The sequence below is a fragment of the Thunnus maccoyii genome, chromosome 24 (genome assembly GCF_910596095.1).
Source record: "Thunnus maccoyii chromosome 24, fThuMac1.1, whole genome shotgun sequence".
NCBI lineage: Eukaryota > Metazoa > Chordata > Actinopteri > Scombriformes > Scombridae > Thunnus > Thunnus maccoyii.
In genome coordinates this window covers 2,732,409-2,758,942 of record NC_056556.1, presented here as the reverse complement: position 1 = coordinate 2,758,942, position 26,534 = coordinate 2,732,409, and the positions used below count along the sequence as shown (strand labels likewise).

At 42.5% G+C, this 26,534-nt stretch overlaps 1 protein-coding gene across 6 annotated transcripts; it reads left to right on the top strand.

Annotated features, from left to right (window-relative positions):
* Window positions 1–26,515, top strand: tmem198b (transmembrane protein 198b). Of its 6 annotated transcripts, XM_042404511.1 has the most exons (8): window positions 1–315; window positions 446–658; window positions 3,626–3,746; window positions 21,035–21,113; window positions 22,311–22,627; window positions 23,470–24,051; window positions 24,328–24,530; window positions 24,763–26,515. In XM_042404511.1, exons 5-8 carry the CDS (start codon window positions 22,468–22,470, stop codon window positions 24,913–24,915), a joined length of 1,098 nt encoding a protein of 365 aa, XP_042260445.1. In that variant the 5' UTR covers window positions 1–315; window positions 446–658; window positions 3,626–3,746; window positions 21,035–21,113; window positions 22,311–22,467; the 3' UTR covers window positions 24,916–26,515. The 6 variants fall into 6 exon arrangements, with proteins under 6 accessions (XP_042260445.1, XP_042260447.1, XP_042260448.1 ...); XM_042404513.1 differs by lacking the exons at window positions 1–315; window positions 3,626–3,746 and having other exon boundaries at window positions 322–658; XM_042404514.1 differs by lacking the exons at window positions 1–315; window positions 3,626–3,746; window positions 21,035–21,113 and adding an exon at window positions 11,779–11,958 and having other exon boundaries at window positions 322–658.
* The last annotated feature ends 19 nt before the right edge of the window (window positions 26,516–26,534 follow it).

The following is a 26,534-nucleotide window of genomic DNA, read 5'->3' as shown; positions in this document are numbered from 1 at the left end:
GGTTTATCACGTGCTGCTTGTAAACACTCAGAGGAAATGAAATAAAACTATAAAAACAGGCTTTGTGTACATTTCTCAGCTCAAATGCATTCATGGTTCCTCCGATATAACTAAGAAAAAGCTGTTAATGTTGTTTGTTGATATTTCTGTTGGGATGTATTTTAAATCTCAGCCTCTAGGAGCCGCTGCTGTTGGTGTTTTCTCACTTTACATTTTTCCCTCTAACATTAGAAGTAATGGGCTGCGGGCTTTGACATGTCTGGACTCGTCATTTTTTACAGCGGCCACCTTCTTCACCCGACGCACCGTGTTGATGTGAGAGGCTCAATATCCTCCATCCATCCATCCAGACTGCAGCCTGGATGGCCCAACTGCTCATTTCCATTTAAAACACATAGTCCTTATTCTTATCCAGCATGTAACCCGGGTTATTCTTCATTTGCAGCCCGGTTTTGGTGTTTTTCCCCCCCTATGGAGGACTAGTCAGGTCAGATCCACCGCCCTGCAGGCTGCCGGGGAGACGCGGAGCTCCACACCGACGGGAGTACACCCTGTTCGGGGTTGAAAAGGATGAAAATGCTCGGTGCTTCGGGCTCTGGAGGCTCATTTTGCGGTCATGTGAGCGCGGACGAGGCGCGTCAGCCTGTCGGTGATGATGGTGAGTGGCCGATTTACGCGCACCGTGCGTCTCTTTTGTCTCAAACACACACACACACTCACACGCGCGCACGCACACACACACACACCTGCTGTCACACATGATGAACCGGTGATTTAAGGGGATTTTTGACGGGAGCAAGAGGCCTGGCTTCCGGATGGCGACAGTAAATATTTGGCTTTAATTGAGGTCAGTTGGCTTCGTGTGATGGATGAGGAGGTCGGTGATGTCTGACCCTGATGGCCGCATCGGGGTCGATCATCCAGTCACAGTCAATTGCTTCTCATTATAGCAGATGGATGGATGATAATGTGCTCAGCAGACAGACAGAGTTGACTTTATCCGTGATGTCTAGACCTGTGTTGGAGTTTGAGCTCTCCCAGGGGTCCCTGAAGGGGTCTCAAATAAACCGAAGAGCAGTTTTAAGCTCAGTTTAAGTTTAAATTCTTAATTATTTAGTGTGTCGACACGATAATTGAATTTTAAATGTATTTTCTGTTATTCTTGGTTTAATCTGGGATTCATGAACCAGGTTTACTGAATTATCTGGATAAGTTGTCTGATTAAACCTGCTTAAATCTGGAATTTTGGAGTATTAGTCGACATTTAAAGACTTCACCTTGAGTATTTTTGTATTTTTTGACATTGGAAAGATTATCTGTTGGCTGAAATAAGTGAAATAATCCTAATTTGCAGCTGTAGACTTGATGTAAAACAGACCCAGAACTCATCTTAAACTGGCTTCGTTTTAAAGGCCTCTGATGCACTCGGACTCTAAGGTTTTTAATTTGTTTCTATTTTCGGTTCATGGAAACGTATAAGCAGCTTTGGAGGTTGGAGACACCCACAGGTATTCCCAGCATACCCAGTCTAATTTCATCTTTATTTGATTAATCTGAAGTGAGGACAGTGAGAGAGGGATCTTCATGAAACATCCTGGATGACTTGGTCCGAACTTTAGGACTTTTGGTCTAAGACGAAGAGTAAGCAGGTTTTTAATTTAGGTATTGATGAATATTTAATTTCACTAACACAGACTGGTCAACTGTCAACAATCAATTAATTCAAATTAATTTAGAAACATACTTAAACAATCCGGAGTCCATGCTAGTTACTTTTTTATTAATTACTCTTGCTGACTAAAGTATTTTTATTAACAGCAACAACCATTTTTATTGTCAGTCAACAGTGTTTGTTATGATGTAAACCACTTCAACGGCAAACATCTGGTTTACGAGTCGCATTTGAAGGCAGCATTAGTCCCTCAAACTGAGGCAGTTTTCTCTGAGATGCTATTTTGATTCGTATAATCATAGTGGGACAAATCCATCAGATACAGATTCAACCATTTCTACACCCATAGGGGCAGGAAGTACACAGGACCAGAATGCATTGCAGCCACACGTCAGGTAGAATTTAGATTAAAAGGACATCTCAAGCACATTTCCAGCTCTATATTCTGGGGCTCTACTGGAATATCTTTGCATGGTTTACAATTAAAACTCCTTATTTATCTTCTACTGGTCCTGTATGCAGCCCCTCAGTTCAGCCTCTGTCTGAAATAGGCCGTTTTAGCTCCTGTCTCTTTAAGATGAGCCCGCTCTGTTCTGATTGGTCAGTTTCAGGAAGCTTCCTCCGAAGCTTCGGAGGCTACGTAAACAAACTATAGCAGCAGGATTTCACTTCTTTTTCTCCTTCTTTACTCGAAATGTCAACTTCTCAACTCCATCCGTACATGTTGGAGCTGAACAACACATGGAAACACCTTAGCAACCACCTTAGCAACAAGCTTAGCAGCAAAAACTACAAATCGGATGGCCGTTTGTGTGAATGTGCAAACAATTAGTAGAGTTAACTTTGCAAACGAGGCGTTCAGAGCAGGTCGAAGCCCTGAGTTTTCACTTGCAGGCAGAATTTACATACATTCAGTTTTGGACCTTTGACCTTGTTTAACATCCAACATCAAAAACAGGATATAAATTACACAAAATCACAAAAAGCAGAGTATGTCCCTTTTAAGTAGCTTAACTCTTAGCTTTTTTTAAATGACAGGTGCAAGTTAACTGGATTCATGCTTCCTGGAGGTCCTTGAAAGGCATTCTGGGAAATGTAGGACATTGCTAGCAGCAGTTGAGACAGGTTAAAGAAGTCACTAAAATGCTCCCCGATGTGTTTTGAACATCACAAACTGAAGTTATGAAACAGTGAGAGGATGTCAGGAGCCGCTCAGACACTGCGAGCGGCTGCCTGATAAAAACCCAGCAGACCTTGAACGTGCTCCGCGAGCTCTTTGTGTATTCAATGCGTGTCAGACTGCCGTCTTATCAGCGCAGTCAGGCGGCACGACTCGGGCTCTGCAGCCCGCCGGGGGAATGAAAAACGCCACAACACGTTACTTCAGATCCGCTAGTGGGTCAACATCTCCGGCATGGTGCTGCTCACACCGTCCCCCCCCTCTCTTCCTCCTCCTCCTCCTCACCCCTCCTCACCCCTCCTCACCCTGTCCTGTCTGTCTCAGTCTGACGTGGTGAAGTTTATTCTCTGGCTGTTAAAGCTTCACTATGATCTGATAAACGGCAGGTTTGCTGTGCAGGTCCAGCTCCAGCTTGTGCCTCTTCCTGAGTCATTGATTTTTACATTTGAGACTTTTAAAAATAGATTTAAGTCACAGATATAAGAATCTGCTCCATAAAAGTCTGCAAAATGTCCATAATTTCCAGTCTCAGGCGATATGACCAACAGATAAAGATAAATATTTGTCATTTGATGAGTTTAAAACAAAAGATTTTGCAGTTATTTGCTTCTTATTCTGTTGCATTCATGTTCAGCGTCTGTTCCCACATTCCTTCACATGAACTGACCAGATGTGACTGTGTGAGTTCAGCCTCGATGAAGAGCTTCAGCTGTTGATAAAAACACACCGGTTGTTGTTTTCTCCTGTTTTTTTAATAGTTCCTACCTTCTCAGGTCTGCCGGCGGCGTCAGCAGCAGCAGCAGCAGCAGCCTGAGAAGCAGCCGGAAGCATCGTGTCCATGTCAGCGTTTTCCTCCGAGGCGTTCAGGGCCCTGCGGTGTGGCGCTTCACCGACGTGAGCTAATTAGTGTGAAATCTCAAACATTGAGCTGCAGGCTGTTGAAGGCCAGATGTTTGTTTAGAGTATTAGAGCACAGAGGCAGACCGAGCAGCCTGAGAAGAGTCTGCAGTCTTCTAATAACTGTCGTTGAAAGAAACTCACATTTTAAAAAACCTCCTTTTTATTTTGCTCTTCAGGTACAATTAAAAGCACCAGTTGAGCTGAAAGGATAAAACCTCAGCAGGCTGTGAGCACAGAGGTCAAACTAGATTCTTTCAAGTGACAAAATGGAAATCAAAGCGCACAAACTTCCTCTTCTGCTTCTCTCCGCTCGGCTTCATTATTCACGGCAGCTGGAGCTGCAGATAATTGGGGTCGATGGCAGCTCATGATCGCAGCTCCTCACGTTGGAAACCCTGCGAGCAGAATCGACCCTCCCGCTGCGTGATCACACGGGCCCGCGCTGTTATTGCAGCTGGCGTGTAAAAAGGGTGATCAGAGAGGATCATGGGTCGCTCCCCGCACGTGTCTCTTAAGTGTAATCAAGTGTTTCTGCAGACGTTAATCAGCTTAATTTAGTGTTTTTTTATGAGCCAGAAAACGGTTGTGTTTGTTTCTGGCACGTACAGCGAAAAAAAAAAAATGAATCATGAAGTCAGATCTGAACAGATTGTTACAGCAGAGTTTATGATGATGGAGTACTGGTGGTGATTAGTGGTTTTGAGGGCGCTCTTATTGTGATGGATCGGTTGGCAGCGGTTTCCACTGTTGGCGTGTCCTCATAGATTTTCTTGCTGGTTCTCTGTGTTTGATGGTTTTGGTTTCTTCTGGGTTTGATCATCATTTTTGTGAGCAGATTTGTGTTTTTGTCATTTGCTTGATTAAATGTATTGACATTGTTTTAAAATCATAGACTGTAGTAAAACATGGCCGTCTGTGATGTCACACAGACGTTTACTTCCTGCTGTCGTCTTTGGGCCTCGAGCTTCAGAGTCTCTGAACTCTGCTGGAGGTGTGAATTCCTTTTATTTTGTGTTTTTATGATGGTGGTGGAGAACTTCTTTCACAGGTTGCTTTAAATCTGGAGATGTGGTGACTGTGAAGGCCAGAAGATTCACATCATTTTCATATTATGTTCTTTATGGAAACATCTCCATTCATTATATTTCTGTAATACTCTTTAATCTTTTAATCTCCACCAAGACAAACATTATAAGTAGTTTAATTAAAGCCTATAAGACACTAGAAGACTTTTAAAAGACTTTTAAATGACTGAAGTCTGACATCCATCATATCTAAAGACACTGTGTCATAAGTCAGTGATTTGTAAGACTACAACTAGACTCCTTTTGAGATTATTTCCCTTCCTGCTCCTGGTGGGAATTTAAAAGAAGAGAAACTGTTGAACGATGGAGCAGAAACAGAAGCTGCTTTTGGCTACAGCTGCCCTTTTGTGTGCGGTGGTTTGTTATGAAAAACCAGCGATTTCTGTCCACTGTTTGTCCTTCTCCAGTCTATCATGGTACAAATATGAGGACGAGACAAAGAGGAGCTCTTACTCACCCGTTTCTCCTCCTTTTCTACAGTCCAAGTTTTTCTGTCGTGCCTCCCTGTAGCGTCCGCCATCTTTACTGTCTACCTGGTTTGCTGCTTCCTGTTTGGTGCTGGAGAGAGCGAAACCTGTTGGTTGTTGACAACGTTCACATCATTGAACAAGACTAAAAACCGATAATATTATACATGTTTGATTTATTCAGAACGTCAAGACGAGAAAAAGACTGAAAGGCTGGTTTAACTATGAAAAGAAGACAGATTGCATTTGTCATTTTTATAAAAGTTCAATAGACTGGCAACTGTATTGACTTTATAAGCATCACTGACACTTTTTGAAAGGTGTTTTATTTACCAAAGTCATATAATTAAAGCAAATAAAAATAAAAAATGTGATAAAATGTTCCCACCTAAAGATAAAACCGAGGATTTCAATTGGCCTAAAATCTCTGATGTCAGAAACGTTCACAGCTGGTGTCTAATTGTAGCACCGCTAAATATTGGAAAGTAGAATTTAAAAAGTTTAAACCTGATTTGGGCGGAAAAAGTCAAAAACTCCTCCAGATGAAGACAAGTGATGAACAGCTGGTTTGTTTTTACATCTGTTCAACATTCAAGATTCACTTTATTGTTTCACATTATTGGAAATTTGGATCAGACTTCCACCCAACGCTGCATCCATAGAAAACATTCACATACATAAAACATATCTAAGAACATGATAATAAAACAAACAATAAACAAGACAAAAAAAGACACACTGATATTAAATAGATACAAACCTGGAAAATAGTCAATCATCATCCTTATTTCATCTACCGCCATTTAATTTTTATTGCAGTTGGGTTGTTACAGTACGGCGCTATAGACAAGCCAACCGCATGAATGACAAGCAACCGCCGCAACCGTGCTATGTTCATGTTTTCATGAGGCTAGGCCCTTCTTGTTTTACACTTCAGTGCGTGTGTTTTGAATGTTCGTAGCTAACCTGGCGCCCAGCCCTTCTAACAGGGACGGGCTCGGGGTGAGCTGACCGGGGGTCGGTGCTGATGCTCAGTAGTTAAAAAACACACCCATGTGAATATTTTGTCTTGGTTATATGTTTAAATTATCTGTGGTCACTACACGGCCGAGCAGGCTGCCATTTAACATGCAAGGTAAAGTAGTTTTCCACCAATCATAGGATCTAAAGGTGCGTCCAGCCAGACTCCTTTCATTAATCCCAGGTTTAAGAGGACTCAGCTGTAGGCCAATGTTATTTTCCGCCACAACACGATTTAAAGAGTTTTCCATGTGTGTCAGGTTCTGCTGTTCCATTCGACCGACACATAATCAGACTAACATACTGTGATTTTCTCAAAAAAACAAACAACTGTTGCCAATACTGCATATGACTGGGAAATTCCTTCACTGCGACAGCTCTAGAAGTCGAGATAAAAGAGTTTAAAATCTATTCAGTCGACAGTGTGGAGCTCTAAACCTCCTCCCTGACGGCAGTAGCTGGTACTCAGTGTGCAGCACACAGGATGAGTCTGTTATTTTAGTCACAAGTGTCGTTATTTTTTTCCTTTTGTGAATGTTTGGTGTAAAAAACCTCACAGATTTCTTGACATCACACTTCATCAAAACGAACTCTTCCAGCAGCAGTTTCTTGCTGCTGCGACCCTGCGTTTACTTTTCTCCTCCATGGGAACAAACATCATTAATATTCCTGAGCGGATCCCTCAGGGCGGCGGCGGCGGCAGTGGCAGTGGCGGCGGAGGACGGGGGAGGAAAACAGCGAGCTGGTCGGCTCGGTCGGGGGATGTTCAGTCATACTGAGCAGCGGGATTAAGACGGTGTGAAAAAGAGAGGCCCTTTGTTGTAGGAGGGCGGCAGTTACATAAGAATGACTCTTCACCTACTAGAAGACAAACGAGGGTATTTATCTCCAACGTGCTGCTGCAGGACTGAAGACACCTGAGAGGAACCTGCAGGAAACAGATGAGAGTCAAGTCATGTGACGTCTCTTTTTTTTTGATTCAGACAGTCAGTCCTCAGTGTTTTTGTAAAAGGCCTGCCGCTGTTAATCCACAGCGCGGCCGACCTCGCCGCCGGCCGCCGCGGCAACGTTCAGCCGAATCTCATTATCTCTGTATCTGCGGTGAAGCGACCACACAGATACGAGGATTATCAGCACTGCTCAGACAGAGACGGATGTCCAGTGATCAGCGTGAAGACGATTAAACTGTCAGAGATTTTATCTTCTCAATCCTGGTTTTAAGTCAAATAAAAAAACGAGTTCAGGATGTGAAGGAAGAGTTGAGTTTCATCTCTACACCTGCTGATGAGATGATGGAGAAACTGTTGTCATGGTAAAGTTTTATGTCTAAACATTTCATACATCATATGACCAAGATAAACAGAGTAAAGGGTAATTGCACAGACTTTTTGGAGCAGCTTTTCCTGAGCAACATCATCTCTTTTAAAGCTGACACAAAGTCTTGATGCTGCGTCTTTTTAAATTATTTTTTTTGGGGTGTTTACAAGGTTAAAATCTGACACCTGAATGTTTTTCTTTCTAGTTAAATCAAATCTTTTAGAGAATCGAGTCTCAAGTGAGTCAAATCTCACATCCAACAACAATTGAGCTGAAAAAATCTGTTAAATAATCTGTTAGTCGATCGACAGAAAACTGTTTAAGTCGTTTTTTTTTCCCAAATTCTCTGTTTCCATCTTCTCCACTTAAAGCTGGAAAACATGATGGAAATATGACATTTCTGTTTGTTTCATGTGTTCATTTGAGGAAAGTTAAAGTCTCCTCGTCTCTCCACACAGATCTGATGTTTTCAGTGACGTCTATTTACATTTTTTCCACCTTAGCAAAGTGTAAAAACTTCTTTTTCTTTTTGGTTTTTGGTTTTTGGACTGTTGGTCAATCAAGAAGAAATCACTTTAGACACTTTTTGATGATCTTTTTCTGTTGTTTTGACTCCTTTTAGTCTGTTAACTATTACTTTTAACATATAACAGCGCCTGAGAAAGTCTTGTGCTTTGAGGCTATTTTTTTTCAGTTAATCCATTTTTTAAAAAAATGTGTGAACGGTGGTGAACTAGAGGCTGAAGTTAATGTAGAAGCAGCTTTCGAGTGTCAGTTGCTGCTCACTCAGCAGTCTGTCACGGTGAAAATAGAATCTAACATGGACAAAGACCTCAGTGTCTTCTTCCTCCTCCCTTCTCCTCTTCCCCCTCTTCCTCTTCTCACCGATTCCCATCAGCAAAAATTCTCCACATTCTGTCCAATTGAGGGGAGGAGGGGGAAATGACAGCAGTCACACGTGGTCTTTATAACCGGAGCGGAGCCGTTCACTCACTGGTTGCAGCCTTATGTAACAAGCTCAGCGAGAGTCTGAGGAGGTGTGAGAACGCCTCGGCCTCTCGGCACCGGCGGTCGTGCCTGATCTTTGCCGAGTCGTGCAGGTGTTTGTGGGTGAGAGCTGGCAAGTGCTGCAAATAATACTCATCTGAACAAGTCACGTAATGTTGTTCTGTTGTGAAAAAAAGTTGTGAAACATGAGTCACCTTCTTCTAATTAACTTTTACCTTTTATGAGAACTTGATGATTTCTCCTTTTCTGACTTTCTGTATCTGAGCTTTTGTTCACTTCTTGTAGTAATTAATCTACCAGGAATCATTTAATAAAAGAGAGAGACTTGATCTGTGAAGGCGCAAGATTTGAAGGGTTAGAGGGTTAAGGTTAGGGTTAGAGGGTTAGGGTTAGAAGGTTTAGGGTTAGGGTTAGGAGTAGGGTTAGGGTTAGAGGGTTAGGGTTAGGGTTAGAGGGTTAGGGTTAGAAGGTTTAGGGTTAGGGTTAGGGGTAGGGTTAGAGAGTTAGGGGTAGGGTTAGGGTTAGAAGGTTTAGGGTTAGGGTTAGAGAGTTAGTGTTAGAGGGTTAGGGTTAGGAGTAGGGTTAAAGTTAGGGTTAGAGGGTTAGGGTTAGAGGGTTAGGGTTAGAGAGTTAGAGTTAGAGGGTTAGGGTTAGGAGTAGGGTTAAAGTTAGGGTTAGAGGGTTAGGGTTAGAGGGTTAGGGTTAGGGGTATGGTTAGGGTTAGAGGGTTAGGGTTAGGGGTATGGTTAGGGTTAGAGGGTCAGGGGTATGGTTAGGGTTAGAGGGTTAGGGGTATGGTTAGGGTCAGAGGGTTAGGGTTAGGGTTAGGGTTAGAGGGTTAGGGGTATGGTTAGGGTTAGAGGGTTAGGGTTAGAGGGTTAGGGGTATGGTTAGGGTTAGAGGGTTAGGGTTAGGAGTAGGGTTAGAGGGTTAGGGTTAGAGAGTTAGGGGTAGGGTTAGAGGGTTAGAGTTAGAGGGTTAGGGTTAGGAGTAGGGTTAGAGGGTTAGAGTTAGAGGGTTAGGGTTAGGAGTAGGGTTAAAGTTAGGGTTAGAGGGTTAGGGTTAGAGGGTTAGGGGTATGGTTAGGGTTAGAGGTTTAGGGTTAGAGGGTTAGGGGTATGGTTAGGGTTAGAGGGTTAGGGTTAGAGGGTTAGGAGTAGGGTTAAGGTTAGGGTTAGGGTTAGAGGGTTAGGGGTATGGTTAGGGTCAGAGGGTTAGGGTTAGGGTTAGAGGGTTAGGAGTAGGGTTAAGGTTAGGGTTAGGGTTAGAGGGTTAGAGGGTTAGGGGTATGGTTAGGGTTAGAGGGTTAGGGTTAGGGGTAGGGTTAGGAGTAGGGTTAGAGGGTTAGGGGGTTAGGGTTAGGGTTATATATAATCCCTATAAATAATCTTTGGCCTTTCTCACACGTTAAACGCACAATACGTAATTTCAGCCGTTACATGTCTCTCGATCAAAACAATAACAAAAGACGGAGTGTGATGACGGTGTGAAGTAGTGAGGGATCATGGGAGTTGTTGTCTTCATTGTTAAACAACCAGCTTCTTCAGGTTAGGATTCCTTCAGTGTTCATCGTTCAGAATGTTTTATCCGTAAAGGTCTCCTTTCCTGATTACAGGTAAAAACACCAAATAAAACAGTTTCATGTAAAAATTCAGTGTTTCTGTGACACTGCTCGGCGAGCACTGGACCTCCGGTGGGGGCTGTTAGCTGAGCTGCTGCTAACATTTGCTCAGCTTGTTTCTCTGATAACTTAAGATCCAGACGTCCGATGACTAAAATCCTTCATCTGGTTAAAAGATACAGTTAAAAATGACCAAAATCTAAAAAGTTCATCATTAAAATGTGGCTTAAAACTGAATAAAAGTCCATTTATAACAGTTTCTGTTGAGTAACGCTGATGTATCATCTTGTGTGCGTACACTCTTTGGTATGACATCATTGACAGATGACCTAATGAAACGGGCCGTTACCTTGTAAATTGTTGGAAACATTTTAGATAATGTGAGTACACAACTCAGCAAAATATATAGCATAGGTCTAGATGTTTTTAGACATTTTAATGCACTTATAACATCCTTTAAACTATACATTTATGCAGGTTTTTTTGGGGGAAAAAGCTGAATGAAAATGATGCCAACAGATTCTTAATGTGGATCATTTTCCCAGTCACATAGGAACATAATGTCTGCTGCTGCATTCCTCAGATATCAGCCAGTAACAGTCGAAAATTCAGATTCATACATAAAAGTTTATGCAGGGAGACAAAATTGAAGGAAGAAAATCACCCGAGATTGCAGCCTCTGAATGTATTAAAGTAACAGTAATCTTGTGCAATATCAAAATAGTGTGTACTTGTATAGATGCTACTTTAAAATAGGTTTCCATCATCCATTATTCCATAATCCATCAATATTCTTGGTGTGGAAATAGATTCTTCAAAATGGAGCTCAATGAAATGCTAATTTTACTGAAAAACCTACAAAAGTGCAAGAAAATATGCACCACACGTCCCTTCCTGCTACAATCTCTCTTTGTTTTAGCAAGTTGAGCTGCAAGTTTGGGTTAAAAATGAATTTGCTGTGCAGCAAGAAGAATATTTCAGGGTTTTTGAAAGACCGCCAGGGACTTATTTACTAGCAGAAAAGAAGCGTTAAGCTCAGCGAGAGGCACAAACTGAATTGTAGTTTTATTTCTGTGTAAATTCCCAACATTCCCTGGAAAGCAGAATTCCTCCATCATGTCTTCAGCATCCCGTCCGTCCTGTCTCGTCCTGACCTGCCTGTCGTCAGAGCTTCTGTCTGTCCGTGACACGTGATGACACACACATGCCATCACGACCCTGCTGTCCACATCCATCCCCCCCCCCCTCCTGCACACGGTCACGTTTCCACAGCAACCCCGGCCGGTATTGATTGACACGTACAGAGGGATGTGCCAGGTTATCGGCAGGGCGATTGACAACAACAACCTCTCTCTCTCTTTCTCTTTCTCTGTCCTCATCACTCTTTCCCGGAAGCTGGCGTGTAAACCGGTGACACGCTCGGTTCTTCCGCTGCGAGCTGGCACAAAATCGTCTCTGAGCCGGTTGTGAAACAGGGCCTGAATTTTTTTTTTTTTTTTTTTTGGCAGCTCACCCGCCAGCCTGTTACCTTGGATGGCTCATGAATAACACTGCAAGACAGAGAGAGGTCTGTCTGCGTCATGTGCTCGCTCGCTCCGGCTCATTTTCTCATTAAAGCGCCGGCATTCAGACACGGTGAAGAGGAGAGAGAGAGACGTCGAGATTGAGGAGGAGTAAACATGTTGCAGGTCAGTGATGGAGAGAGGAGACGACGACGACGGAGGAGATTTAACTCCACGTCCGCTTGACTTTAAGATCAGATTGTTTTACTGAGTGTTGAAGCTGCAGGATTCACACGGACACAAAGCTGAGAAATTATTTAATATTATTATTTATTGTCTTTCAGTGGAAAGTTTTAGTTTTATACATTTGAAGAGAAGCGTAGAAGTGACTGATCTGAACAGTTTCTTTCATGTTTTTCTTGTTTCATGTGATATTTGCGTGCAAACAAGATGGTAATGTTCAGCTAAAGATTTTCTCAGACAAGTATCTTTATTTGTTGGTTTACTGATGAGTCTGCTGATCATTTTCTCAAATTAATGAATTGTTTGGTCCATAAAATGTCATAAAGCTCGAGATGATGCCATGAAATGACTCGTTTTGTTCGACTCAACAGTCCGAAACCCGAAATATGTTCAGTTTATTGTCAAATAAGACGAAAGAGAAGCAGAATATTTGTTAAACTGAGAAGTGAATGATGATGTTTCAGCGGTTCATCAGTTAACACAATAGTTGCAGATTAATTTTCTGTTGATCAGATAGTCGTTTTCGCTCTGCATAGATGTATATCAGATTATTACTGGACAGACTCATCTTCCCCACAATGCATTGCTTCTCTTCAGATTGCACAATGGCGGAGATTTTGAACCAAGCTGTTAATATGTGACTTAATTAAGTTTTTTCAGGCGAGAAAGTAAGTGGTCAGTTTATCCAAATAACGTCTGTTTGGAGCCGCTGGCGGTTCAACATGTCGTCATGACGATGAGAACATGAACTGATCCGTATCGTTGGCTCTAATGTCTCCGCAGCATTTTGATATATATGATAAACGTTTGTCTCACAGATTAAATCTAATAACTGAAGCTGCAACGTTAGTTTGTCTGAATGTAAAGTGAAGCTTCAGACAGAACAACAGCTGGAGATCAATATGAACAAATATCACCACATTTACATAAATATAAATGTATTAAATGAAACAGATCAGTCTGTTTTACATTTGTTTTATTTTATTAAGCTATATAACAGTTTGGATTTTTATTAAGCTGCATAACAGACTGAATAACATCATTTACTGCGTCTCTCTGTCAGTGATTTTATTTTGTTGTGAGATAAAGTGTCAGTGAAGCTTTGAGTTGAGATCAGATGTTTATTGTATTTTTTTAGTTTATTTAGTTCATTGTAGCAGTTATTTTAGAGTCAGACTGGAACAGCTGTGGTTTCATTTGCTCTAGAAACTTATCGTGGCCATGTGTCAATATTTATGGCACCTTATTGACTGAACAATTGATCAGTTTGTAAAAACCATCATTGATAATCTGTCACTAAGCTCAGGCTCTAAAGGAACAGTCCTCCTGTTTTTATGAGTGTATTTTATCAGAGATGTTTTTGAGGTTTGTGCTTCTCTTCTTGTTTTGAATCAAGGGAATCGTTGCCAATGCAAAGTGATTTTGGAAAAGCAGCTGAAGTGCAGTGAGTAATGCAGTATGAGGCAGTTACATAACAACATGGTGGGAAGGCCACTGGCCTTCTTTTCTCTCTTTTTCTTCCCCCTTCTCCTTCATTTCGGCTCCGGCTCTCTCGTTCTTTCCTTCCTTTTCGACGCGTTCGTCTTCCTGTGAGTTTTTATCCACAAGCTGCAGATAAAATGAGAGGAAGTATATGATCTCACCTGGACTCAACATAGTGTCTTTAGGTCTAAAATATGACTTTGAATGTGTCTTTGAAGGCTTTTAGTCAAATATTTTTAGGGTTCTTGAGGTTTTGGGTTCATTGGTGTCATGCAGTGTCTTTGGATTATCTATTAAGAAATAAGTTTGGTTGTTAATTTTAATGATTTTTAGAGGTTTCACATTTAATTTGATGACTTTGTACCTTGAATAACCCTTAAAATCACAAGTGCAAAACACATTTAGTCGGGTTCTGTGCTTCAGTGCTTTTTTGTTTTACCACATTTGTATTGGGGAGACTTTGCTTGACATTTATCTGATGTCTGGAGTCACTTTTTACTTTTCAGAGTCAGATTTGTATATATAACACGAGATAAATTGTGAAATATTACAGATACCATCTATCATTCTTCCTCTCTTTCTTCTGTCTCGACTCCTTTCAACATATCTTTAATTTCCATCTTTCTTCTTGCTTCCTTGTTTAGCTGATGTGAGATAAAGAGTTTCTACCTGACACTAAAACTAAACTCTTCTTCATGGAGTTTTCATCTGCGTCATCATGTCTTTGCTTCTGCTGGCTGCACACAAGCGAACATGTACGGGTGTTGTTTGCGTGACTGTTTTATTTTACACTTCAAGTAAGTTCACTTCAGTGTTTTTGCTTCCGAGGCTCCTTACAGGAAGTTGGATCAACATATTTTTTTGGCAGGAACGGAGCTTCACGCAGCAGCAGGTGCAGGAACAGTCGTGTTGGTGTTCGGTTGTGTCATATCGCTCCTCGCTGGGCTGTTACTCACCATCACCCGGGTTTTGGCGTCAGTCACGACTGTGACACACTCGGCCGTGCGTCGTCGTTAGCTGCTGTCGTTTTTCGTGTCGGTGAAATCTGTTGAGGCACTTGTTGCGTTTTGCAGATGGTCTTCATGTTCATACTGGGAGGTTGCTTCTTCTTCTTCTATTAATGGCAGCTGAGTTGCACCTCGAAAATTCCCTTTTTCCATGTTAAAAGTCTGGGAATATTTGCAGTTTCAAACAGAAATTAAAGTTCAAAGCATCCAAACTGTGTCAGAAAAGGCCCGAGGAGAAAAATTAGTAACACTTAACTTTCACTGAAGTTGTTTTTTTTTTAACAAGAAGCAGTAAAATCTACTTTAAGTAAAAGTCGTTTGGTGATTTCCATGTTTTTAGATCAGTAGATCATAAGAAGCAGAGATGAATACAGATGATGTTTCACTATGATCTGATGTTTGTAGTGTAAAAGTAACCAGTCAGATAAATACAGCCGAGTAAAAACTACAACAGTTGATGAACAAAAGCAGAAAGTCTCAAATTAATTATCCATGAATCTGTGCTGTTTTAAATATATTTGATGAATTAGCTCATCGTTTCAGCGCCGTCTACTAGAGAAGAAGTTCTGGTTTGAAGGACTGTAGAAAACAGTGAAAAATCCCTGATTTGACATATTTAACCCAAAAAGCTTCAGTTTACTATCATAGAAGATTAAGAAAAACTATCCGTGAGTCGATTAATCAACTAATCTGAGTCGAAAATAGCAGATTAAATGTACAAGTAAGCAGTTTTTTTTTCTGACGTTGCAGCACTTTGATACACCAGATTAATACAAGTACAACTAATAAAGCTGAACCCTGAACCGACATATGGCCGACCAGACGCCAGCTGATGAGGTCACAGGGGTTTTTCTGCCTTCTCATTGGCTGAAGCAGGACAACAGACGAGTTCATTCAGATAACGTCGTCGCCGTAGGTCGAAGCGTCTGAATCCTCCGACTCGTCTGAGGGGGATTAACACAGCTGGACGTCGCTCAACACACACGCACGCTGCTGAAATCTTAAAATCTGACTTAAAATATGGAAACATGCAAAAATCTTTTAGTTTTTTTACACAATTAGAATTTGTAGATTAAACATTTTCTCATATCTAGCTGTTGGAAACAAATAGATGTAAACAAAGACAGGAGTTTTAACTGTGCAGAACTGAATCTGGAGAAAAATGTGAGAAAAACAGCAGAATTTAGAACATTTTAAAATAACTGCATCATGAGCAGATTTTCATGAGTCACAGGGTTATGAAACCTGCATAGCCCTCTGTGCACCGAGCACAGCTGACTGAATTTATTTTATCTGCACAGGAAGAGAAACCACTGAGCGTTTAAGGAAAATTATCTCACATCAAGAGACAAGAAACTAGAAAAAAAGACAAAAAGACGACTCAGAGAAACGATGCATGAATGCAAAATGAATCCCCGGCTCCCTCCTCTGCTTATATTATGCAGCGGAAACAGAAGATAAAATCCCTTTTTAATCCTGTTTGACACGATCACAGAGATGGAGAGTACAGATGTGAAGTTGTGATATTTTACTGGACTGTTTTCAGTTTAGCCCCACTAGTGACGACAGCGCCGGTCAGTCGGTCGTCCAGCAGACTGAAATATCTCCACAGCTAGTAGACGTGTTGCTACACACGTTGCTACACACGTTCATGCTCCCCAGAGGATGAATTATAATAACTTTCATCCGCTGGCGTTTCATCTACTGCTGCTAAACCTTCTAGCATCGCTGTAGCATCTTATTCTGTGTCCCAAATCCATATTAATGACTAATTCTAAGCAGGTTTTGAGTATCTAGCGTCTAGTATCACTGCTTCACTATGCATATTTAATCCAGTAGATGTTTGAATGTGTTGTATAGGTGGACAGTAGTGTCCCACAATGCAATGTGCATTGTAGCGAACTGCTGCTGGCGGGAATCTCATCAAGAGAAGAAGGACAAAAGGTTAAAATGTGTTGGTTGTCGTGGACGATGTGACCGTCACAATGAGTCATTTCCATCCAGTATGAGACGTGTAGCCGGCTTCATTTGTTCAATACTAACTGGAAAACCTCCACAGTGTAATGAGCAACATGTTAACTGTAGATCATTAATATGTATTCTGGACACAGTGTGCTAACAGTGAAGATCTGAGAAAAGCTAAGTCAGCTCTCAGTTCTTGAACAGTTGTTTTCTGTTGTTTTAAAGGATTTTCTGTATTTTTCTTACAGTCAACATCTGTTGATCCAAACCAACAATGAACTGATCTACTAACAAGTTTTGTGTGTGTATCTAAAGCCTGATGTATCTGATTCCTCCGTTACTGTCCAGAAACTATTAAAAAACACATCAGTGAGTCACATCACTGCACTGGATGACATCATGTTCCTTCATCATGAAGAGTTTGGTCACGTTAGTTTGTAGATTAATAACAGCATCATGTTTTCAGTCGGCACAGAGGAATAAGGTATAAAAGGCTTTGAGTAAACAAACAGTACTTGTAAGTAGATCAGTTGTTGGTTTGACTCTGCACATGAGATTTGTCGACAGTAATAGAAATAGAGAGAATCAGCAGCCTTTTCCTGTTAATGAGCATCATAACACTTGCTTTGCATCACCAGTGTAACACTCAGGACACGGTAGCTGCACGTACGGTAGACGTAGTCGAGCTACAGAAGCCAGGATGTGTCAATCTGAGGAGTCGAGCTGCTTCTCCAGAGCTTCAACACGCGTCAGCGGTGAGACGAAGGACGGTGATGTTTGTTGACGAGGCGCCTTGAAGCTGAACTGCAGCAGAGGAAACAACAGGACGAGGTGTTTTCATGCTGTAGACGTGTGTTTGTCTTAGTTTTGTGTCCCTGAAGTTGCATTGCAGTTAAAGCGTCGTTTTGTCAGTTTTGTTAGTTTGACTCACCTGCCAAAAAATCCACCGGCCAAGCATATTTTTTACCAGCCAAATATAATAAATTGCCTTTTTGTGTCACGTATACTTCCATAATATCACCACATAATAGCTATTTAAGCAGCAGACCAGCGGCAACTTCACCTCAGATTGTCTCAAGCTCTCCTACAATTTCACAGTGCTGTTTAGACGCATGTAGGAAAACACATGTGTAGGGACAAACATGAGTAATCCCCTCTGAGGCATCACGCCAGATATTTTATTACATGAGTATGTTGGTACAAACGTTTACCCGCCAGTGTGGCTGATAATCAAACAGAAAATCTACCCACATTTGTCATGAACGCATCACCGTTCAGCACCTGGCTGTCACAGCTTGAACGTCGGAGCTTCCTGAAAGCACTTGAACACATCATGCTTTTCCCTCCTTCCTCCTCCACAGAAACAATGACACAAGTTGACTTTTCCTAATTTACTGACATGAACTGAAACCGATATTTACTGTATCTGGATAAAGAGAAAAGCAGCGAATAAAGTCGTAGTATAAAGTTTATGATGTAGGTCAGACCTGCCTGCATGTGGTTCTCAGTCTGTGTTTTCTGTGCATTAATAGTCTCACTTTTCTTTATTCATGAAGAGTCTTTGTCTGCGGTTCAGCCGCCGCCGCCGAGTTCAGAGTGATGATGTCAGCAGTGGAAACGGCTGCACATCTGTGTCAGTGTGTCTGGGTCCTATTGACTGATCCACAAACCGCTTAAACCCTTTTAAAGCGGAGCGTGTTGTGTTTTGAGGGTTTTGTCCTTGTTCAGACAGCGGAGAGACAAGGTTGTAGTTTTCATTGTGTCTGAACGCAGCCGATCGATCTGCTGCTGCTGCTGCTGCTCGCTGTTCAAAGATAAAAGGTTACAAAAGACGTTTCATTTGTTACACGGAAGGCAAAGAGACTAAAGAGGCTCTCTGCACTGAGTTCAGATGATCTGAATGTTATTTAAGGCTGACAGACACACAGTTTCTCTAAGATTCTGTCACTTTTTATGGTTTTTATTGCAATAATCAGACTGAATGTCTGTTAATTATTCAGTCTGACATCATGTTCATATTAAACACTTTTAACTCAGTTGACACCGAAGCTGCTGTAAAGTTTTCTAGGAGCCGTTAACGTTATGTTGTTTGATGAAAAATGCAGATTTAAGACAAGTGTTCAAGCTCATCTGTGCTTCTCAACATGTTTGTTTATGATGGATTCTGTCGTCAACAACGTACAACTGCATATGCGACAGGTGTGTTGGAGGATAGTGAAACAAGGAGAAACACCCAATAAAGTTTTTCTCCTTGTTTCACTCTCAAACCTGTAAGACTCTGATTGGTTCAGGTGTTTTCCAAGAAGAAATTATTACATTTTTATGAAATATAAAAGTTGTCTTCAGCTCAATCTCACATAGTATGTTTACTTTGCAGTAATTTATCTGTATTGTAATGTCAGAAGATGGGAAAAATAGAGACAAACATCTGACCTTTGACCTGGTCTGGAACCAAACTAATATTTATTACTTCTTAATTGATTCAAGAAAATTAAGAGGAAGCTTCTAAAATGATGTTTTTGTATCATTTTCATATTTCTTTAGGGGTGAAATCAAGTATGACATGCTGGTTATAATGTCTCACATATACTTTTCTTAATAAAGTCAATATTTTTGAGGATTTTCTGGCAGTTTCTCTGACAAAATAAGCAGTTAACAGTCATCTCTGGATCATCTAATGAATTATTACCTTTAGAGTAAATTATTCATTTACTCAGAGAAAAATAATCAATGGATTTGATCATTTTGTCGTTGAAAACAAGCAGAGTTTGTTTCATTCTGTGCGTCAGACGTGTTAATGCAACGTATTGATGATGATGATGATGATGACTGTGTGTGTGTGTGTTTACATTAACACCTGAATCTGTTATTTATATGTGAGAGGAGTGTTGCTATAGGAGCAGAACCACCGCACACACACACACACACACACACACACACACACACACACACACACACTCTGACGTGTACCGACACATTCAGAGGGAACACACGGAGCCACCGATTGGCTCTCACGCTGTTGCTATGGGAGTTTAAGCCGCTCTTCCATTGGTCGGGCTTCGGACCAAGGCTGACTGCCTGCCTGGCCTGTCTGTCAGCATCCCGCCGTTGTCATGGCAACAGACAGGAAGCAGGGGCGGGAGTGAGGTGAATGGTTTTGTTGTTGTTGTTGTTGCTGCTGATTTGGACAGCAGAAGAAGAAACTCCTCTGTGGGTCTTTTTTTTTTTTTTTTTTTTCCAGAGGATGATCCGTCTGCAAACATAATAACTGCACATTTTGATCTGCGGTACAAAATGGCTTAATGCCTCCACACACACACACACACACACACACACACACACACACACACACACACACACACACACACACACACACACACACACACACACACACACACACAGCAGGGTCAATCGGCAGCGACCTGCTAATCCTCCACTAAAAGATGATTATTAATGACATGTTTGGATGAAAATGTATGAATATGTTTGAGCAGAGTGTGTGTATTGACTGTTTGTATTATTGTCCCAAACACACACTCTCAGTTTACTCAGTGCTTCATAAAAGACAAAAAAAAGTATTTTGTCTCCAGCACAGTTGTTTATTTGACCGTCTATTGTCAATGTAGCTTAAAACAAACAAGAAAAAGATGCTGAGACACATTTTTGATGCCATACAGTAACTTCACCCTGTTAAACTTACATGTCTCATGGTTTCTGCTGTGTTTTGTTTCCAGCCATCGATGAAGGCAGGCGACACTTTTCTGTCATAACTTCACAGTTTCAATTCATTTTTTTCACAGTTTTTATGCATTTTTCCAGTTTCCACATGAAGTAGCTCGAATTTAGATGCCAGAAATTCAAAATAAAAGCACAAATACAAAAATAAAATATTGTTTTTTTGCACATTTTAATGGGAAAAGTTGGAAAATTGACAAAGAGAAAATCCAATCACCTTCGCCTCCACCAGGAAATAGAAACGATTCTTTCCGAGGGTCGACTCAATCAACGAGACTGTTTCTGCCCCCGTTTATTGATTGTTTGGTATCCTCAGAGAGGTCAGAGGTCAGCTGGATATAATAAAGATTTACTGTACAACTCAACACGTCATCGCTTCGTTCGCCCACCTCCGTATGATACCGTCGAACAAGCCGGACCTGTTTCAACCTCCTGCGTGACACAAGCAAATTATTATCCGCCCCTTCATGATTCGACCCTCAGGGAAGTAATTAACCAGAAGAGACTGGAGACAGGAAAAGTGTGGAAAGGATGAGGAGCTCATGAATATCAGGATAAAACTCCCCCGGACGAGACCTAGAAAACCTTCCACAGTCGATGAAAAGAGCCGTGAGGAGAAGAGAGAGGAGGTGAAACAGGAAAGAAAACTGAAACTATATGTAGTTTATTTTATATAACAGTTATACTCTTCTCAGATAGCAACATGCTGCATGTCTTGCATCTGTTTTCTATGCCAGTAGTATGTGGATTGTATGATATTGTGCTCTGTAGCTTCACATTTATCTCAATCATAGTGTTATCAAACTACTTCCTGTAAAACCTTTTGTTTGTAGCGTGTGGTGTGTGCTGAGTGCTAGACAGAAGCACAGGGCAGGAAACGAGACTGAAAGGATGAAGACAGCAGGAAACCAGGTGAGAGGTAGCTGCTGACAGGTGTAAACAAGCACGAAGAAGAAGAGGAAGAAGGAAGTCGAGGCAAATATATTAATAACGTGCTTGTATAGTAAGAGCAGGTTAGCACCCTGCATCCTGCATGTATGTACAGGTGAATGTTGGTACGTGTTGTCGAGCACTTTGGATAAGACTAGAAAAGCGCTATATAAGTGCTGTACGTTTACCATGCAGCTCATAGTGGAGATAAAAGCAACACTGTAGAATACAGATGAAGCTGCAGGGAAGGAAACAAAGGAAAGGAAGGTGGCATTGTTAGGAAAAAGACACTTGAGGTGGTAAGAAAGGCTGCGACAGGAGCTAAAACCGCTCTAACTGTAATATTATAGCACATAACAAAGGAGGACTGTAAGGAATCCCCACTTTAAGACACCTGTTAGATATTTAATTTTCAGGTTGGAGTAAGAGCGTGAACGTCAGAGTGATTGATGGGATATTGACTAACTGGGAAAGGAGCCATTAGAGGAATGTGTTTGCTTTGTGGCCTGGAGGACGTCACTTCGTGTTCCCCTTTTTTAAATGCCTCCTGATCAAACGAGAGAGGGAGAGAGAGCGAGAGGCTTTGATTGGCCTCGTCCGCCCGGCTTGAACACCCCGCTGTTATCTGAGCTATTATTATCTGCTGTTTCCGTCGTCAGGGGGGGGGATGCCAAACTCAGTGTGTGGACATGCGATCTATTTTATGTTGCTGCAGATTTGAAAGCCACTTTATCGGCTGTTGGCATGGTGTCACACGCTGGAGGTTTTTCATGGTTTAGTCTATAACATCAAATCACATGCACTTGACAAAACTGCCAAATCAATCATTAATCATGTGAATAAAGTTGTTTCTTGTGCTATAAAGGTTGTTGTTGATGCCTGATTCTGAAGTCCCGGATGTCAGAGGGACATTGAATGCACCACCTGACATATTTTGATCGCAATAAGTACTTTTTAACGTGAAGATGGTGGTATAATTCACCAAATAGTCATTTTGAAACGTTATGTGAACCGAATAACATCAGATTTTATTCCTAGGATTGACATTACGACTTATTGATTTTAGCAACTGGACTAGTTCTCTCTTTAGACCACACAGTTTGCTTCTGTTCATACATATCAAACACAAAAAGTAATATTTCCTCCCTCTATATCTCCGTTTTCTCTCTCTATCTACAGGTGAAACCATGCGGCTGGGCGCTGCTCCGTAGCCTCCCCTGTCCCTCGCCTCCCACCTGATCACCTCTCATCCTCCATCTCTTCCCCCCCCCCCCCAGCCTCCTCCCTCTTTCTTCCTTCCTTCTCTTTTCTCTCTTTTACTCTCCTCCTGTTCGCCATGACGACCACCCTGGAGACGCTGCTGCTGGCCCAGTCCAACCAGGAGCTGAGCCCCGAGCGGCTGGACAGCTGCGAGGACTCCAGCGGCCGCTATAAGGTGGTTCCCTCCGTCGTCTGCTCCATGTGCTGCCTCTTCGGCATCATTTACTGCTTCTTCGGTGAGTCGGAAAACTCAGCTCTCTTCCAAACCGGAGAATATTCCTGATTTCTCTATTGTTCAGCTGATCACGGATGGAGAAGGAGGATCTGTTTTGACCTATAAGTTTTTACTTCAGTTGCATATTGGACAGGAGATAAACAGAAGAATAAATAGAAGTGCTTGCTACCATAATAACTGTAATAGATGTGTCTGTTTCAATTTAAAATGATGGCAGATCAAGACTCCACCTGTTCCTGCAGCCAACGGTTGTTTATCTGTTCTGTCCACTGTCTCAGACACTGCAGTATTCATTGTAACCTTTTTAAACTTCCCACAAATGATCTCAAGAGGTTCATCTGTCACACTTTGTCCTAACAGGAAATATAGTCAGCGAGCACCAACGACAAAAGCAGACTGTCCAGATTATAATCAGTAGCAGCCGCCATCATCAGAGAATGACAAAATGTAGGGAAACTGTTTCACTCCAAATGTTGGATTGTAAATGTCCAGATAAGATGCTTATTGAAATGACAGAAACTTGAGGTTGTACCTTAAATATGGACTATTTTCTCCATGGTTACAATTTCTGCTGGCTGTCAGTTGGGGTCACTGGAGGTCGTAGACTAAACTACAGTAGTGTTCTGGTCTCAGCTCAGTTCCCATGATATGATATGAATCTTTCAAACCTGCACTGGATTTATGGTTATGCATAAGATAAGACATGTGTTGCGACGTCAGTGTTTGCAGGTGTGGACAGAAGTGCAAAATGCTTGTAAGCAGCAGCAGTTTTCTGCTCTGTGATTGGTTTATTTGTGAAGTCATGGCCCTCATTGATGATGACATGTCTTCCTCTCCCTGCAGGTTACCGCTGCTTCAAGGCGGTGATGTTCCTGACCGGCCTGATGTTCGGCTCCGTCGTCATCTTCATGCTCTGCTACAAGGAGCGCGTGCTGGACACCCAGCTGAGCGTGGAGGCCTCGGTGGGCATCGGCCTGGGCATCGGCACGCTCTGCGGCCTGGTCACCATGCTGGTTCGCAGCGTGGGCCTCTTCATGGTGGGCCTGCTGCTGGGCCTGCTGGTGGCCGTGGCCACCTTGGTAGGCATGGAGGAGCTTTCCGACAGCCCGCCGCGCTCCGTCTGGGTGCCCCTGGGCGTGCTGCTTGGCCTAGGCATGCTCTTCGCCGTGCTCACCCTGCAGTGGCAGCGCCTCTTTACCACGCTGTCCACGGCGGTGTTTGGGGCGGCGGTCATCACTGTGGCGTTGGACTACTTTGTGGAGCTCTTCGCCCTGGTGCTGTACATGTATGAGCGGATGAAAGCGGCGCCTGCCAAGCCGGTGTGCTGGCTGACGTGGGTGGTGCTCGGGGTGTGGCCTGCCCTCACCCTGCTGGGTGTCATAGTCCAATGGAAGGTGACCGCTGAGGGATACTCCCATACCAAGGGTGAGGACTGCTAGTGAATGTCTCTTAAACCAATTGATTGTCACCAGTATGATGACATAGACAGTGACTATTAGTATTTCTTGTTTGCTGCTTTTTATCGTTTAAAAACCACTTAGCTGTGTGTGTATTTCATGAACCTGCTGTGAAGGAGTTCCTCTGGGCTCCTCATGTTGGTAAGAAGCAGTGAAACCATCCAATGGTCGTCTGTGTTCATTAAAGTTCAGATTATCTTTAGATGTTAAGGGTTCCACTGACTGAACCACTTCCCTCCCTCAGTGATCATCAGCCGGCAGCAGAGGAGGATGCAGGTGATGCGGATTCGACAGCGGGACGACCGCTATCGCAATAAGAAGAAGAAGAAGCAGCAGCACGGCTCCTCCTCCCACCATCAGCACCAGGCCAAGCAACTGCACCAGGAGCCCGCCTACCGCCGCAAACCCAACCCCATCCGCCGCTACGACACAGATGTCCTTTCGCCGGTGAGGAGCCTTGCTGATGCCGTGTTTGTTGTCATCTTTTTCCGTGTTTTTTTCTGTTTAAGCTTCCACTAAGACTTTAAAAAGGGGGAGAAAGAAACTATTTTCTTTTGACATGTTTTCCTTCTTTTTTTGGCATCAGGTTTCTTGTAATTGGATTCATTCTTTTCCATTTTCTTTGCTGTAGATTGTTTCATATTATAAGTTGTCATTCACTCTACTTTCTTTCTTTCAGAGCTACATCCAGAGCTTCAGAGAACGGCAGGTGCAGGCTCAGCCCTTCCCGGCTCGGCTGGTCGGCGGACCTCACGCCGTCGTGGATGTGGGCTACGACTGCGGCTCCACGACGCCCCTCACTGGCGCTGCAGGACCTTCGCTACGGGTCTGACCACTCCTCCTCTTCCTCCTTCTCCCAGAAGCCTGAACACACCACTAAACAGGGAGATACATGACTCTACAATCACTTACCCACCTGGGTGTCATCACGCCTGTGCTACAAAAACAACAACCACCACTGGTGCAAAGATACTGGGTTTAAATACACACAATCTGGGTTTAGCCACACCCCTGTACAGTATGTTTGTAGGGCTGGATTTACCCAAAATGCAAAACATGTTTAACCCTTTACTAATTTAATCTTTGACTCTGAGGCTCTGTTCTCCTCATGGGAGCCGTCAGTATGGTGCAGAGGTCTGTTTTGACCTTTTTTCACTTGTCTTTCAGTCGATACAAACGCACAGATGCATGCATGCACTTACACAAAACACACACCGCAGCTACAATCTTAAGGGTTGACATGGAAACCTGAAGCAGCCTGCCGTACCGGGCCCCGGGCCTGTATGTCACCGTCTCAAGTCAAACCAGATCAGGGATCAGAGTTTCAGTACAAACCTGCCGCAGCAGGATCTAACACAGACATTGTATAAAGAAATCACCCAAGTTCAGCTTGCTTTAGTTTTTCAACTGCAAAAGCAGCATCTCTTCCCTCATTAGGCCTCCAAAAACCCAACGAAGATCATCTCTGAAGGGAAGTAAGGGCCCTTAAATGCAAACCGGGGTCCGTTATTTGCTTTCTGTGCCATCTGGACTACAAAAACCCTTCTTGAAACGGGGAGAGACGTCTTTAACGTCCTTTTTAAAGGTGGGGAAATCCTTCGTCACCCATGGTGCTGGACTATACACCTCTTCAAGCATCAAACTGCTCTTCGAAGGCCGGGGGGATTCTGCTTTAACAGGTGCCTTGCCCCTCCTCGGACTGCACCATTCAGCAACAGGAGGGGGGTTACTGACAGATCTCCGAAGAATGGCTTGTTTTTGCATTAAATGTGATCACAGAAGGAGACTTGACGAACAGGGTAAAATTTCGGAGTCGACTTGTTGGCTTGTCGTCTTCACAGATGCCTGGATGTATGAGGGGGATTTGCTTTCAGTCGACAGCGAGAAAGCCATATTTACACTGGCACCTCATGAGATATTTCACCCAACAGACACATATGTAAAAAGATATTGAGGATTTCTGAGTGCTGGAAATCTCAATCCCTGAATTTCATTCACGAGATTACTCCAAGAGATTATTCACGCTGCTAAGCAGAGTAGTAGTAATATATTTATTCTATAGCTAAAATTAATAATTTATCCCATTTTTCCCAAAATGCTGAAGTTTTCCTTTTAAAATCAGATGAGTTTGGGATGTTTTTCTCTCCTTCAACCATCTAACATTGAGAGAAACTTTCAAGCTAAAGCTCCTTTTGCTCTGGCAGAAGAACGCCGTCTTCCTTTTTTGTGCTGTAAAGCAACGCAGCAGATTTTTAGCTGAAATCTTGAAAGTTTTAAAAATGCAGTAGACAGGTCAGTCATCTTCTCTGAGATGGTCATGTTTGTGTAAACCTAACAGTGTAATTCTCCACTTGCACAATGTAGTGTGACGTATATCCGAACTTTTATGAACTGAACGTCTCGTTTGCTTCCGGTCAACCTGCTGTCAACTCTACAGTAATGTTACCTTCA